The 16,258-nt window shown below is 48.9% G+C and overlaps 2 protein-coding genes across 2 annotated transcripts in view; one reads left to right on the top strand and one right to left on the bottom strand.

Annotated features, from left to right (window-relative positions):
- The window catches only part of LOC121035181 (stimulated by retinoic acid gene 6 protein-like), a 63,444-nt gene extending 47,451 nt beyond the window's left edge, over positions 1-15,993 (bottom strand). Inside the window, exons 1-2 of the mRNA XM_040482781.1 lie at positions 15,912-15,993; positions 5,886-6,046 (exon numbers count right to left, since the gene is read on the bottom strand). Of these exons, the coding sequence (XP_040338715.1) occupies positions 5,886-5,905 (20 nt within the window). The 5' untranslated portion in view covers positions 5,906-6,046; positions 15,912-15,993. The remainder of the gene's footprint in view (positions 1-5,885; positions 6,047-15,911) is intronic.
- Positions 15,994-16,074: 81 nt separating this feature from the next.
- IGFBPL1 (insulin like growth factor binding protein like 1) overlaps positions 16,075-16,258 on the top strand; it is a 16,100-nt gene continuing 15,916 nt past the window's right edge. Inside the window, exon 1 of the mRNA XM_040482779.1 lies at positions 16,075-16,256. Within this exon, the coding sequence (XP_040338713.1) occupies positions 16,134-16,256 (123 nt within the window). The 5' untranslated portion in view covers positions 16,075-16,133. The remainder of the gene's footprint in view (positions 16,257-16,258) is intronic.

Genomic DNA, 16,258 nt, shown 5'->3' with positions numbered 1-16,258 from the left:
GAAGGAAGGAAGGAAGGAAGGAAGGAAGGAAGGAAGGAAGGAAGGAAGGAAGGGGGAGGAGGGGAGGGAGACTGAGAAACCGGCAGTGCTGGGTATGGCACAGCTGCCTCCTGTCCACCCCTGAGATAGAACATTCATCCACTCAGTCAGGATCACAGACACCCACCTGGTCACCTAGAAGCTCTGGAATCCAGCCCCTTCAGATGCTTGAATGCCTTTTAGGACGTTCCCCAGCCCCACACCCACACTCGGGCAGCACTTCCAGGGGTAGGAATCCTCTCCAACCCTTCCATCTCACGGGCCTAGAGGAAAAGCACAGGGAGCCAGGCAGACCTGAGAGCGAGCCCAGCCCCCTCCCCCCACCCCCAGCAGCCGTGTGATGGTGGGTGAGCCATGCCTTCTCCGGGCCTTACTCTCGTCCTCCTGAAAGTGGATCTAATGCCTCCTTTCCAGGCTGCCTGATGATCAGACACAGTGACAGTCAAGTGCTCGCCTCATGCTCAATGAGAACTGATCTTCTTTTCCATCCCCTTCCCACTTCTGCACAGCTCTGACCAAAGATAAGGGATTTGCCTTATGTTGGGCTGAAAAGGAACTCTCCCAGGCTCCATTTCTACCTCCTCAGACCCCAGACCCTGTCTGCTCCTCTGTCCCTGGAGAGTCTGCTGCCAGCCCTTCCCAATCCAGTGCATGGCATGGGCAGCCAGCCCGGCCCCCCGCGAGGCACCGGGGTGTCGGGGACTCTTCTGCCCTTGGCCCCTGACCCTGCAGTGAGCTGAATCGAAGTCCTTCACCTGGTTAACCAGTAGCCATGGCAGCTGCCCACGCCTGACCCCATGACCCGTCTCCCATTTCCATGCTGCTGGCAGGGTGACCCAAAGCACAGCACCTTTGCCCACAATAGCCCCGCCACCCTCCAGACCCACCCACTTCTGAGACCCTCATGTAAGAGGACTGGCCGGGAACAACTGCCTCCAGGCCACCTGGCTCTGCTGCTGAGCGCCTTGGCTCCTTAGGCTCAGAAGGCCTGCGGGTCTCAGTCTGGCCACTTGTGAATGGAGAAGGCTGAAATGCTTGGGACACAGCCCACTGTCATAGCAGCCAGGCCACTGCTTAGAAGTGTCTTTTCCTGGGTCTGTGTCCCCACTGGATGGGGGGCTCCCTGAGGACGGAGACCCTTCTCATGCATCTCCGCATGCCCGGCTCCTGGCCCAGCATGTGGCACCAGTAGGTGCTCACTAACGTTCCCTAAGTGGGTAGAGGGACAGATAACATTTCTCAAAGGCCCACTGTGCCCCAAACTATGCTTTAGGGGCTACACATTTATTAACTAACTTCATCCTCCTGACAGTCCTGTGACAGAGGTACTATTATCAGCCCATTTCACAGATAAGAAAACTGTGGCACTGAATGATCAGGAAGCTCATCCAAGCCTACTCAGCTAATAAGTGGAGGAGCCAGCAGGACTTGAACCCTAGCAATGTGGACCCTCACATAGGTACTTTCTGACTCACATTCTAGGACCTTTCAATGTAATTTTCCACTTCTGTGGCCAGGGTAATGTGGATTCTGTCAGATGAAGACGAGAGGCTCATGGGGGCTTGTGAAGAGCTGACTTTGTGTGTGGGTCATTTGTGCACAGCTTCTAGAATTCCATGGGGGAAAGCAAACTTCCTTTCAAAACTGAAATCCATGATGAGATGCTGGGTTGCCTGGAAGAGGGGGTGCCCCTGAAACAAGACTGGCCATGGAATCTGGCAATGGGAATATGTACATGAGTTTAATATACTAGTCCCTCTTCTTTTGTATAAATATACATACTTCCAATTTTAAAACTTTAAATTATTTAAATAAGATAAAATTAAGCCCAGGACTATCATAAAACCCACACAGGCAGCCACCTTGCCGACAGATCTCTTGTTTTCTTCCCAGCCCCACAACCCCACTTCAGGCCTGCTTCTGACAGCCTTTCCAGAAAGTTCTATGTGTCTTCTCTGTGATTCCCTCTTACTCCTCGATGCTTTGTCTCTGTTACTTTCTGTGACTCTCTGGGAATCAGGAGAAATACATACACATCCTGTTTTTCTTCCATTTTTTTCCCCCAGGGCTATCTCCTCTGTGTGTCCAAATCCATTTCCTTCTCTTTGGCCTTGACTGTGCCCGTTGATTTTGACCTTGTTGTACCACTAGAAATGGTCAGCCCTAGGTCAGTAACCTCCTTTTGAGGGCACGTATGGGGTGTTTTCATGCTCAAGTGAGACCTCAGATCTATCTGGAGGGAAGAGCCTGGGATTTGGAATCAAAGAACTTGCAACCTGGGGTGAATCATTTGTCCTTCTGAAGCCTCAGTTGCTTGTCTGTGGAATGGGTGGAATTCCACCACTTCCCTGTATTATTTAAAGAATGGGTACGGGGGTGCCCGGGTGGCTCAGTCAGTTAAGCGTCCGACTCTTGATTTCGGCTCAGGTCATGATCTCATGGTTCATGGGATCGAGCCCTGCCATAGGGCTCTCACTGACAGTGCAGAGCCTGTTTGGGATTTTCTCTCCCTCTATCTCTCTCTGCCCCTCTCCGACTCATGTGCACACACAAGCACTCCCTCTCTCTCTCAAGATAAACTTTAAAGAAAAATTTTTTAAAAGAATGGGTATGAAAGGTGCCTTGTTAACTGAGGCCTGCATCCCCCTTCCCTGCAGCTGCCTCTCCCAGATGCTGTTCCACAAGCTAGAGGTAGATTTCAAGCAGCAGCCTGGCCCCCAGGGGAGCCCGGGGGCACTCTCCTAGGGTAGCACCAGCATTATTGAGAGACACAGAAGCCATTGTACAAAAAAGCTGGACACCCTGGCTGGGTGCCCCGGGTCCACCAGTGTCTCAGAGAGACAGAATCAGCTTGGCCAGGTTGGGAACAGAGCTCTCTACTGGGGCATGAGCCATGGGATGGTCCCCTGTGCCAAGCTACGGGCACCATGGGAAAGATTGGGGCTTTACGGTCCACACAGCGTTCTCATCCCCGAGGTCTTGCTGGATCCTTAGAGAGCGAGGTTCAGAAACAGGCTGTCACTTGTCCATAGGGGGACTCAAACACAGATACTAACGTGAAGCTGTGAGGATCAGAGATGAGGTATTAATTGGTCTTTTGTGTCTTTATTCCATTTTCTCCCATGACCCCCCTGTTTTGCCCTCTGTGTCCAGGTCTCTGCTTCCTCTCCTCTGCTTTCACCTTGCCCGTTCATTTTGAGCTTACTGCAAAGCTAGGAATGGTCAGCCTGGCTGGGCACCCTGCTTCAGACGGTGAGTATGGGGGGGTGTTGCACCCATGTCTGAGAAGTTCAGAGAGAGTTGACACAAAAAAATGTATGACTGAGGAAGATAAAAGCCCCTTTTTGTACTCCCTACTCTATTAAACGTCCAATAAAGCAACGTTCATTTTCATTTCTTCTCCCTTAATAAAATAACAGTAATAATAGGTACCGTTTATTGAAGGTTCATCCCGTGCTAGGCATGGGGCTACGGTTTTATGGTTATTATCTCACTTAATCCTTTCACAGCCTGTGCAGCAAGGACTATTATTCCCACTTCATGGATGGGAAAACTGAGGCTTTGGAGAGGTGAAGTAAATACCCATAGTCACTCAGCTTGCAAGTGGCAGAGCTGGAATTTGAAACCTTTGTATATTTTCTAAACAGGAAACAGACTCACACATTAAAATTACATGAAGACATTGATAAAGGTTCTGTGTCTGGGGTCCTCAGAGAAGACAGTGACCCCCTACTCTTTACTGGGCAGACAAATCTGGATGATGTGCTCAGGCTTGAGCCCTGCCCTATAAGAAGAGCCGGACAAGCCAGCCTGGGATCCGGGGAGATGACCATGATAAAGAGGCGGTCCTGGGAGGAGTGCATGGAGGCCGTGGAGGGCATGGGGCTGATTTTGAAAGAATGTCTGGGGCCCAGAGGGTACCGGGCCCGTGGGGTGGACCACATTCTCGGGGTCCAGCTCAGACTTTTATTCTGAGTCCAGACCATATAGCCAATTGCCTGCCTCCTGGTCATCTTGTTTGGGATGTCCCGTGGCACTCCACCCTAACATGTCCCAACTGAACAGTCCTCCCAATCTGTTCCTCCTTGGGGAACCTCATGTCAGGAATGGCACCACTGTCCACCCATTAGGCCAAGCCAGAGACGCAGAGGCACGCTCTCCAACACGCCCCCAGATCAAGCCCTGTCAGGTAGACCCTCCAATCCCTGCTGAATCCAGACATGTCTCTGTCCCCAAAGCCACTACCACAGTCTAGGCTGCCCTCACCCTCACCTGGACTTCAGGGTCAAATCCCTGCCACGTCCCATACCTCCTGCACTGACCCCTCATCCCTCCTCTACCCCGTGACCAGAGGGACCTTCCTGAAGTCCACATCCAGCCACACACCCCTGCTCCCTCTTAGCCCTTCCCTCCTAGCCCAAGGAGCCCAGCTGGAATGAGGGGAGAAAGAGACCAATGCCCTCAGGTTTCCTAATTCGTGTCCCCCAGCACTTAGCTGACTCTCCTTTCCGTCCACCTGTCCTTCAGGCCACCCTCTGGTCTATTTCCTGTCCCATGTCCTTCTCCACCCACTGCCCTCACGCTTCGTCCCTCCTTCCCTGTGCCCAGGACTCCAGGTACAGGTATGCCCCACTTTTCAAAAGTTTACATTATGCCACTTTGCTTTTATAAACGACCTACACTACTACTTGTTTTCACTAACCGAAAGAAATCCAAAGAGGATTTTCCCCTTTATGAGAAAAGGCCAAAAGCAAAAATAGTGTTCGGCGTTTGTTTTGCAGCGAGCCATTATAGAAGCAGCAGGCACCCCAGTAGGGAGATGGGTCCCACCAAGCTCCTTCCCCAGGGAGCACACTCAGCATCTCCATCAAGCCACCAGAGCTTTGAACTGTCTGTGAGCATTGGAACTTCATCTCCATCTATTTTTGTGCACCTGTTGGCAAGATGTGTCCGAAGGCAACAGAAAAGCCTAAGAGAGGTTATTTTGGGGGTCTGGGAATGCTCAAAAATGTTTCCACGTAATGGCTTGATAGCATTCTGGCTCATGAAAGGTTTCATAGGAAGGAAGCTCTACCCGCAGACAGTGGGGAAACCCTCATCTGCTTTCCCAAGGGACTCCCATTAGACAGTCTAGACTCCGTCTGTCTTTCCACGATGCCTCTTCTGTCTCTCACCCTCCATGGCATCCCTAGACGATCTAACCAGACACACGACGACACCAGAAAGTGACAGTTCTACTTTCTGTCATATTTTGGGCTAGTCTTTTCAGGTCTTTTAAGACTTAAGTAAGATTAAAAAAATTTTTTTAATTAAATATTTAAGTTTCAATGTTTGGCTGGAGACAAGTTTCAATGTGAGAATTCTTAATTCCTGGCATTTGTACAGGACTTCACAGACCTCAAATCCTTTCACATTCTTTTTTCACATGATCTTCACAAAGCTGGGGATATTACACTTGACTTATGGGTGAGGAAACTGAGGTTTTCAGATTTCCCAGAAACTACAGAGCCAGGATTCCAACTCAGGTCTTTCAACACCATTATCTGGGCTCTTCCCATTCTACTCTGGCTCCAAACTGAAGATAAGCAGAAACCTGTTCATTGACCCAGGAACCCATCCATGGTTTATTCCCACATATATAAACCTAACTAAACCTATAAACCAACTATAACCACATATATATAACCCACATATATAAACCTAACTAAACCTATAAACCAACTAAACCTATGCCTTTCTCCCAGCTTCCATGAATCACCGACATCAAAGAAGACAGTTGCCATGAACATGTGGTTGTCCTGCGTGACTTGTGTGTCCTGTGTGTCCCGTGTGACCTGATAACTCACCTGGAGTTTGCAGAAATCATCTTGGTGGGAAAGCACTGCCTGTGGTCCCAGTGAGCGATCTCCGTCTCTGGATTGTTCTTTGAGTTTCTCTGGCCTCTTGGTTATTGACTGCTTCTGATATTCTGGTGTTCTGCCCAGTTCTCTTCACAGCACCCAAAAACCTCAGAGAAAAGGCAAACATCCAGTCAAATATTTACCAGAGAAATGGAAGCAGGCAGGCGGCCTTCTTCCTTGTTTCAGAACATAACTGGTTATTTTTCTGCCCTTCCTCCTCTTCTCCTGCAAAGCAGGAACATCCCTCCTATTTCTTCTCTCCTGGACACTTGCTATCTCTTTTAGCCCCCTCGTGTGGGCAGTGGGCCCCCTGAGCTATCAGAACTTTGCCCAGCAGCAAAGGCCTCTTTGGCTAGCTATAAAAATTATGACAGGTAATAAAGTAGGACTCTGCCTCAAGGCAATAAAGTGGGAAACTAGGACCACGGGCTTCAAGATTCTCCTTGGAAACAAGGTCACCCATTGCTGGGAGAAGAGGCTGGAGACAAGTTCAAAACTGAACCCCACCCATGCAACAGAACCAGCTAGCTGTCCACCAGGATTCCTGTTCCCTTTTCATAAAGTGAGGCTGCTGCTTGGAAGCATCTGTCCAGCCAGGGCCACACTCCCCAGGCCCCGGCATCTAGGAACAGACATGGGACTAAGGCTCACCAATGGAATGTGAGCAGAGATGATAGGAGTTACTTCTGGGCCAAAGCAAGTGTGTCTTTACTACCTTCTTCTCCATCTGCTGGTTTTGGACTCAAACACCCTAAAGCAATGGGATGGAAGGAGCCTGGGTTCCTGAGTCACTATGTAGAGGAATCTGTCCTCTGCACCAACTGTCCTCTCACACACTGGTCCGTGAGCAAGAAATGAAGTTCTACTGCAATAAGCCAGCAAGCGTGGGCTTATTCATTATAGCAAATGTTGCCCTAGCTGATGCAGCACAGAATATGGAGGGCTTGTAAGCATCATGGGGTCCAAGTCCTTTATTTGAAGGGCAAGCAAACTAAGGCTTAGGAGGGGAAGTGTACTCACGGGATTGGCCAAGCCTCAGAAAGCCTGCCATGCCCGCAGAGCTGTGCCAAGGGCATGAGCAGACGCCCTGGTGCCACAGGACTCTGCCCCAGGGCACTGCCCACCGGACCAGGTGCCGGGCCCAAGAGCAGCCTGTCATAAACTATGTCAACCTATTATCTGTGATGGACACTCTGCCCAGCAGACCATCTGTCTTGGGAGGCTGACCTTGAGACACAGAGCAAGAGTTAAGCACTTGTCAGCGGGACCAAGAACCAAATAACACACACACAGATGCAGGAATATAAGGTGTGGCTGCATCCTGATCGGGGCAGAGCATGCCTCTTGCTGCTGAGGATGAATTAAGATTTCCCAGTTACCACAATGGCCATGGATTCTCAATGGCCACACTGTTCCCAAATGGTCTTCCAGGCCAAACGGGAACTAGACCCCAGATGTCCCCGTCTGTCAGTTCACCACATCCATCAGCTCCTAGGCCAGGTAATGGCCCCACCACGCTCTCATCCCCCATAAGTTTTCTGTGGCTCCTCCCCTGGTCTCGCTCCATTCATTCTGCCTCCCAGTGGTTCTTCCCCATCCCTTCACCTCTGTGTGGGAGGGCTGGCTTCCTCATCTCCCTTCCGCCTGCTCGGAGGAGGTGGTGTTCGGAATGGTGCAGCCACAATGCAGAAGGAGCCTGGGGCCCTGCATCAACACTAGGAGACAAGGACCTTCCTCACCCTTGCCAAGCGCCCTCCCATGGCCTGCACTCCTGCCCCTGGCATTCCAAACCTTCCAAGGAGTTGCTTCAACCTGCTTTTCCAGCCTGATCTCCACTAGTTTCCTGCACACATTACACTTTTTGTGAGTTGCCAATCTGTCACTAAACACAGCCTTTCACGCTTCTCTGGATCTTTCAGAAGGAACAGTGTCCACTCAGAAGGAACAGAGCCCACTCAAGTTGCCTTTAGCCAGCTGGGTTTCCTAATACTCCCCCACAGGGGTCTGGGACCCAACCTGGGAATGAGCTAGAAACTGAAGCCACTCTTGGGAACGGTCCCTCCACGCCCGTGGCTGAGGGGTCTTTCTCATCTCTCTCTCTCTCTTCCTTTTGGCATTTTTGCTTCAATCTCTTTTATGGTTCAGCACATTTGCTTTTTTATGGTTTCTGCTCTCTTGTGGCTTCAACTCACCACTGCTGACTACCCCCCTCCTTTGCAGGGTACCCCAGTTCTAACCGATAACAGAAAAGCTCTGCCCCAGTTTCTCTTTATCCCCAAGTAGGTCACAGGCCAGTCTATGTTCTTCTGTCTTTGGTTCAGTCTTACAGCCCTTTCTTACTTTGCTAAGGGCTGCCATAAAAAATACCACCACACAGTGGGGCTTACCCAACAGAAATTTATTCTTTCACAATTCTGGAAGCTAGGTGTCCAAGATCAAGGTATCAGCAAGTTTGGTTTCTATTGAGGCCTCTCAGTTTGGCTTGCATAGTGCTGCCTTCTCACTGTCTTCACGTGGCCTCTCCCCTGTACCTGTGTGTCCCTGGTATCTTAATTTCCTCTTCTTAGGAGGACACAAATCAGATTGGATTTGGCCCATCCTAATGGCCTCATTTTAATTTTAACTACTTCTTTAGAAGTTCCAATCTTCAAACACACCCTAAAATACTGGGGTTAGGGCTTCAACATGTGAATTGGAGGGGCAGACATAATTCAGTCCATAACACCCCTGGTCTGATCACCTATGGTAGAGTGGGAGAGGATCATGCAGGGAGCAAACAGACACCACAATTGACAAGTTCAGGCCATATGTGTTTGATCTCTTCACTCCTACGTGGACCACCTTCTCCCCCTCCTGCTTATCACCAGCGTTTTTGTTCAGTAAGTCCTAGTTCAAGCATAATAGCTGTCACCAAGTGTCTCCTGGTCACTATGGTGTAATCTTCCTTTTCTTGACGTGGTCTATATCTCTTTTATGGCACATATGGAGGCCTTCTTTATTTGCTACGTAACACATATTTATGGAGAAGCACTCAGCTGCAGCGATTTTGAGTGCGAACTTTGGGGCCAGTTCCGTTGTGTCCTAGCTGGATAATTCTGACCAAGTTACTGTTAACCTCTCTGATTTTCAGTTTAATCTGAGATAAGGTATTCATGCTGCATGGTCATGTGAAGTTGAAATGGGTTAATTCACATAAAGCGTTTAGGAGGGTGCGTGACACATATTAAGCACTCAGTGAACCTCAGCCACCTGGGGACACCTACTCTCTGCTGGGTACTGACTGGGACACAGAGTATACAGTCACATCACAGGTCACTGTGTCTGAGTCTCAGCTCCCCTCATAGATCATAGTGGCTTTAAAGCCATGACTAGATCTGGTTCAATGCATCTGGGATACAGGGGAGGCCTTGTAAATGCTTATTCTCAAAATTGAAAAAAATGAAAGGAAAATGAAAAAGTCAGAGACATATGAGGATCGGGTCCAATATAACTCTGTTATTGGATGTCCAGAAACAAAGAAACACTGGAAATGTGTTTCCTCGAAAACAAGGCTCTCTCCTTCCCTGGAAGGAGTAGTTCTTGGTGCATTCATGCCACATGGTTCAGAGAAAAGAATTGCAAAGTGAGCTCCTTCCAGACACAAGGAGATGCTATCTCTTCCAGGAGAGCCCATCTTCCAGGTGCTTGCTGGCTCCAGTGTCTGGGCTTCAAATGACTATTTTAAATTCTTGGATTATAATAGTGGTTTCCCTCAATTCTACAATTCTTCTCTTTACACTATTAAGGAAGGGTCATTACTGAATTGCCACCAACTGCCCTGGGGAGGCTGGGAAGGCAGCCACTTTAAAGTGGGAGAAAGGCTAAAACACTTGTTTTAAAATGCTCAAGTTCAGCAAAATTTCATCCATAGTAATAGGGACCTGTTTCTAAGGAATTACGATGCTCCAGACATGACCCCTTTGAACCTGGACACAACCTTGTATGATAGATTTAATTTACCCTCCCTCACGTTTTTTCATTTTAGTGTTGAATCTAAATAAAGAACTTGACGTCTGTTTGTAGAACATTTCAACATCTGATTTCCCTCTACCGTTCTAACTTATGCAACCTTTCTGAATATTGCTTCTTCTATCCAATGCACATCAACGCACATCTATCTCTTTTGAAGTTTGAGGGCATTTGGATACTTCTGCTGAGTTCATCCAGGTTATTGATAAAAACCCTGAATAGAATAGAGCCCTATAGTACTCCACTAGAGACCTCTTCCCAGGAGCTATGTAATGGTGCTGTGGTTGGCAGAGAGCGAGGAAAGAACCCAGGTTAGGCAGACTTACTATCTTGCAACCATGTATTTAGCAGGGTTCAGAGTTCTGGTGACATGACAGAAGGGAATCCAGCAGCACCTCACAAAGGCCATGCTTATTTCCTGAGCATTGGGAGCTTATCACAGAACAGCCTCTATTTATTCCAAAGACATATGGCCAGCTTAATTATTAAATTTAGAAACAGAAGAACCCAGATATCCAGATGATCTAGTGCAATTTCTTCATTAAGTAACAATGATGACTTTTGGGAGCGGGTATGACCCCCGACTAGGGACAATTTTTCTCACTTTGAAAAAGAATGAAATGAAATTTATAGTCTGATCCTGTCTCTTCTCTGTCACAAATAAGCCTGTCTCCCCCTGCTGGTAGAAGAAAGACAAACTCCTTAACTGGGCAGTCAGTGACCTTTGTGACTTTGGCCTGTATCTTCCTGGACTAGACTCAACTCTCGATAAGTCCACAGGATATCTGGACTGACCTCACAGGCACCATCCGCCAACCCTGCCCTCACCCATTCATTCATGTCACAATATTTATGAAGTACCTGTGTGCCAAGAAGTATGCCAGTCTCTGAGGATAGGTGTTCTAGGGACATAACTTGGGCCCTCTTCCCATGTTGGCCAAGATCTTGGCTCAAGAACAGTGTCCTCCCTGAGGAAGATTTTGGTGCTTTGCAACTGATCACAGATGGAATGCAGACAATGAAATTATTGCACAAGAAGGCACACTGGGTCAAGGTGCTGGGCTGCAGCTGCACAGGAACAGCCCGGAGCAGCAGACCGACCCTGCAAAGGCTATTTCCATAGCACCAGGAGAGGGACCCATTTAAACTGAAGGCAAACCACGTACTGGAAAAGGAGTTCTGGGCCAGGACACCCAGAGACCTGGGTCCTCGCCCCAGCTCTGCTCTGGTTCTGCAGGGTTCTGTAACTTTGAGTAAGTTTCTTCCCATCCTGTGCTTCAGTAACACCCCTCTGTAAAGTGAGGATGTCAGAGGTGGTCTCTAAAGACCCTTTCTTCCTACTTGACCCAGCTCAGATATCACCTCTGTGAAGCCTTCCCTGATCTCCCTCAAGAACCCCATTGCTTCAGGGAGGGAGACTCATACCTCTGAGCACACAATGATTATCTGTATCCATTTCTGGTCTCTCCTCCTAACCGAGAGTGTTTTATCTCAGCACGTTGGTTCATTTGAATTATTAGGAAGTATAGAGGGAACTAATGAATGAGGAATGTTATTGCTAGGTCTGTAATCCCTGCATTGTCCACCAGGTGGCAATGTGCACAGGTGGCCACAACACAAACCTTGTGTTTGGTAGAAGCTCTGGGAAAAGATGCTGAAGAGAACAGAGAAACCAGGAAGGACTCTCCTCAAAGACTTATCCTCTGATTGTTCAGTGCGTATTTCCTATCCCTTTTCACCCCACACCTTTAAAGGGTCAGTCTGTCAGACAGCAACACAGGCCTGAGCTACTGGCCTGGATTCCATGTTTCCAAGCTTCTTAGCTGGCTGAGCCAGGACAGTGATCTGGCCCTCACTGACCTTCCTGGCCTCTGCACTCTCCAGAGCACCGCAGCTGGGCTGAGACTTCTCCTCGTTCCTGGCTGTGCCATGTTCTCTCTGGTCTTCAAGCTTTCAGCCACACAGCTTTCCCTCTCTCTAGACAACGTTTTCTGGCTCCTCAAGGATCAGTTTAGGGAACATGTTTTCCAGAAGGTGGACTCTTTTCCCCAAGCACTTTTCTGAACTAGCGTTTATTTATTGCCTCCAATCTGCCTTCCTGAGGCCACCTTCTTGAGCACACAGCACCTGGCTTACTCATCTACCCCACCCCCTACCCCAGTACCCCGCACAGGCCTGGCAAGCAGTAGCAGGCCCTCTGAGAGATTGTTGAATGAAAATGAATCAGAGAATCTACAAATTAGGGATGTGATGCAGCAGGATGAACAGAGAACCATCTCCCCTGCAACAGGGAGACATCTGAGAAGAGAATAAGAAAAAAACAACTACAGTTGACCCTTGAACAGCGTGGAGGGGTTAGGGGCACTGACCATCTGCAGAGTTGAAAACCTGCATAGTTTGGGAGTTTGACTCCCTGAAACTTAACTACTAATAGCCTACTGTTGATCAGAAGCCTTACCAATAACATGGTCAACTAACACATATTCTATATGCCATGAATTGACATATAAAAATTATATGTCATTGAATACTGTATTCTTACAATAAAGTAAGCTAGAGAAAAGAAAATGTTATTAAGAAAACCACAAGGAAAACACATTTACAGCACTATACTATAAAAAATCTGCACACAAGTGGATCTGCACGGTTCAAATCCATGTTGCTCAAGGGTCAAGTGTACATTTCTATATTGACACTGGCTCCAGAAGAGACCAAATGCTCCTTAGCACAATAATGACATACTATTACTTTGAAAGGAGCAGAGCTAAGGGCATGTTAAAAGGAGACAAATGCTTTCCTCAAGTGAGACTAGACTGTGCTGTCTTCTAAGAAAATGAATCCTCCCCGTGGCAAGGTGACTCCTCCTTCAATTATTTATGAGGAAGCTGATGGCAGCTGCTAACTCTCCAGGTGAAAAGGTAAAGTTCAAGGGGCTTTCACCCGGCCCTGCCTCTTATAATAGCCCTGACTCCACGTGTCACAGAACTCATGTGGAGATTCTGCCAGTTGCCAATGCGTCTCTTCTATGCAGGGCCTGGGAAGTAACCACAGGGGGGTTCACTGTGATTTGAATGTGGGCCCTGAGTGAGGCAATGCCCCCTTCCTTTCACTATGGGCTACAGGGAGCCACTCTAGTAAATGGACAGATATCCTTCTAGTTAGGCCTTAGGGAGGATTTATAGAATTTGAATAGCATCCTTCTGCAAGGGGACCTGACCTCTTCTACATTAGGTCTGAAAACTGGATAAGGCACCCTGGTGATTCAAATCAGCTTTTGGACACCAGTTTTCCTATTGTGTGCAGCAAGTAACATTTTAGGAGGATGTCCACTCTTTCTTTCCTAGGGACACTGTGACAACCAGACACTGCCAAAGATCCCTGTGAGTCAAAACAAGGATGTCACCTCATCCTACTGGCCATCATGGTAGCTGCACCCTGCTATGTCTTTGGCAGTTAAGTGCTGCCACTTGGCTTCTGCTCCTCTGCAATCCCACCATCCCTAGGGGACATCTCAAGGGTGGCATCTCTCAATCATATACGCCAACAGCGGAGAGCACACACCGAGCTTTTCAAGGATACCAGAACTCCCCTTGTTAATGAACTTCCCAATGTCATAGGGGAGATGTCCTCTGGAGCCCCTTGGGGAATGTAGTGGGTGGTTGTGCAGGGTGTCCGTAATTCATTTATTTCAAGATCTTCCCTAAGCCTTTTTTATTTCTTCCTTTACAACACACTAGGGAAGTACTGGTATCTCAACTTAACTGATTACAGATCATCATTAAGCCTCAGTTTCATTTAAGCAGCTAAGTAAACTATACAGTCACCCCCAGCTACACCAACCAAAACACTGAACCCAGAACACCTACATCAACTCAATCAAGAGTTATATTCTGTCCTCTTTGGTCTTTCACCCTTAGAATCCATTCCTGCACATACTCCCCAAGTTGCTGCAATGTAATTTAGCAAAATCCTGACATTTTTGTGGTATAAACGCTCTATCTTTTCAGATTAGACTTTGTATTTGCCCTGCTCAAGCATATGGAACTCCGATGCCAGTTGAGAGTCTAGTGGCCACAAGAGGCAGGCGGGGTAAGTCTTTTTTTTTTTTTTTTTAATGTTTATTTTTGAGACAGAGAGAGAGAGAAAGAGAGCGCATGAGTGGGGAAGGGACAGAGAGAGAAGACACAGAACTAGAAGCAGGTTCCAGGCTCCGCACTGTCAGCACAGAGCCCAATGCAGGGCTAGAACTCACAAACTGTGAGATCCTGACCTGAGCTAAAGTCGACGCTTAACCAACTGAGCCACCCGAGCACCCCAGGTGGGGTAGGCCTTGAAGAGAAAGGGTATGACTTACAAGGTAACAGCCCTGGGTAACTTCATCACAGGGTCCTTAACCAAGAGAAAGTGAATCTTCTCAGACACAATTGGCAAACTGCTTCCACTGGCAGAAAAAAAAAAGGGGGGGGTGCTTAGAATAACTCAAAGGCTCAAGATTCTCAACTTCATCTGCTTCATTTGAATCCACCCAGCTATCCCCATTCAAGGCCAGTACCTGCAAACAGTTGTTGTATTAATTTTTCTAGGTGTTATAGTTATGTACAGCAGGAGGGCAAATCCTCTATCATATCTTGGCTGCTCAGCATGTAAATTTCCATCTTTAAAGAGCTCCACATCTGGCTATGCTCCCTCTTACACAGTATCAAATTGAAATCTGTCCTTCTATAACCCCCTCTCCCATGCATGAAAACCCACCCCTCTCTCTGCTCTGGAATGGCCCACCAGGGGCTTGGAGGCAGGGATTTTGTTTTCTCTCAGCCTGGAAGAGGGCCTTCTATGAATGGCTTGACTGTTACACTTGAGATTCAAGTCTATGGCCCATTTATGGAGAAATCTCTGCTGACCCTAACTCCTCTCCTTAGCTCCTCAGACTGGGACATTCACACCCACTTCAGCAGCTTCTGAGGATGCATGCACCCCCCCTAAGTGCAGTATGAGCTAGCCTCCCCTGTATGCCAGCTGTGAGCAGAGAAGGTAGAAATTCACACCACAGGAACTCACTACCTGCCAGACAACAGAGGGGCCTCAACCCCCTTCCCTGCCAGGAGAACTCATCTCTTCTTTTTCCCATAATCTCATGGGGCCCACAGATGTTGCCCACAGTGTTAATTGGCACTCTGGGACCCAGAGTTCACTGGGCTATGGGCTTGCAGACAGTTTTATAGGAAAATGGACAACAATCCAAAAGGCCCCTCCATCTCTAAGAGTTCAGAAAAAGGAAAAACTGCACAGGGCAAATGAGGATTAAGGTGTAAAGGCAGGAAGAGCCATCCATACAGCTTGGTCAGCAAGTCCCTCCCTCCATCCAATGTCTTCACTTGGCCACACATCAAACTCCAGCAATCAGGACTCCCTAGGGTGTCCTGTTTGGGTCCCCTGCCAGAACTGGGCCAGGGATAGAATACACAGAGCCTGGCTTCAAGCAGAGGCCACATGAATAAATATCTGACTACAAAAACCTGGGCTACCATATCTGCCCACGAACCACAGATATGCTGACGCTTGTGAGCCAGGACATTCATCACAGCATTATTTGTAGTAACAAAAGGATTGAAAACTGGCTAAATAACTGCAGGTTTTGTGCAGTTAAACGCTGTGCAAAGTTTGAAAGTCCGAGGTCAACCCAAAATAGATGACCATATCTCATCACAACCAAAGTCATTTTTAACTGTGAAGTATACCGTGACTTTAGTAGCATGCCGGGGTGGGGGGGGGCCCGGGGGGGGCTGGGGGAACAATTAAACAATGCTCCATTGTCTGTACAAGCCTGATCCTCTTAGGAGGATTAAGGGACATGATAGTTGGAGCTAGCTTTGGATCTGGAGACCGTACATCCAATCCGGGCGCTACCACAGCGTGCTCGGGCAAGTTCCCGCCTGGAGTGGTCTGTTTCCCCCAAGAACCCACCAGGTCTGGGAGAGTAGGTCTCAGGACATCACTCCAGCTCGGAATTGGGGCGGCCTGGAGCCCATCCCTCCGCTCCGGTCCCAGGCCGGGCAGCCGGCTGAGGCGCCCCGCGGTGGAGCCCCGGCCAATCAGCGGCCGCGGGGCGGGCCGGGTGGCGGCGCGGCGCGCACGAAGCCCAGCGCAGCGCGAAGAAGAGGCGCCAGTGCCGTCCCGAAGCAGACCATGCCGCGCTCCACCTCGCTCTTCCCGCTGCTGCTTCTGCTGCTGCCGCCGCTGGCCTCGGGCCTCGGACTCCGCGCCGCCGGCGGCCGACGCCCCGAGTGCGGTCCGTGCCGGCCCGAGCACTG

The sequence above is a fragment of the Herpailurus yagouaroundi genome, unplaced genomic scaffold, assembly GCF_014898765.1.
Source record: "Herpailurus yagouaroundi ecotype Mexico unplaced genomic scaffold, PumYag 160, whole genome shotgun sequence".
NCBI lineage: Eukaryota > Metazoa > Chordata > Mammalia > Carnivora > Felidae > Herpailurus > Herpailurus yagouaroundi.
This window is presented reverse-complemented; position numbering and strand designations above follow the sequence as displayed.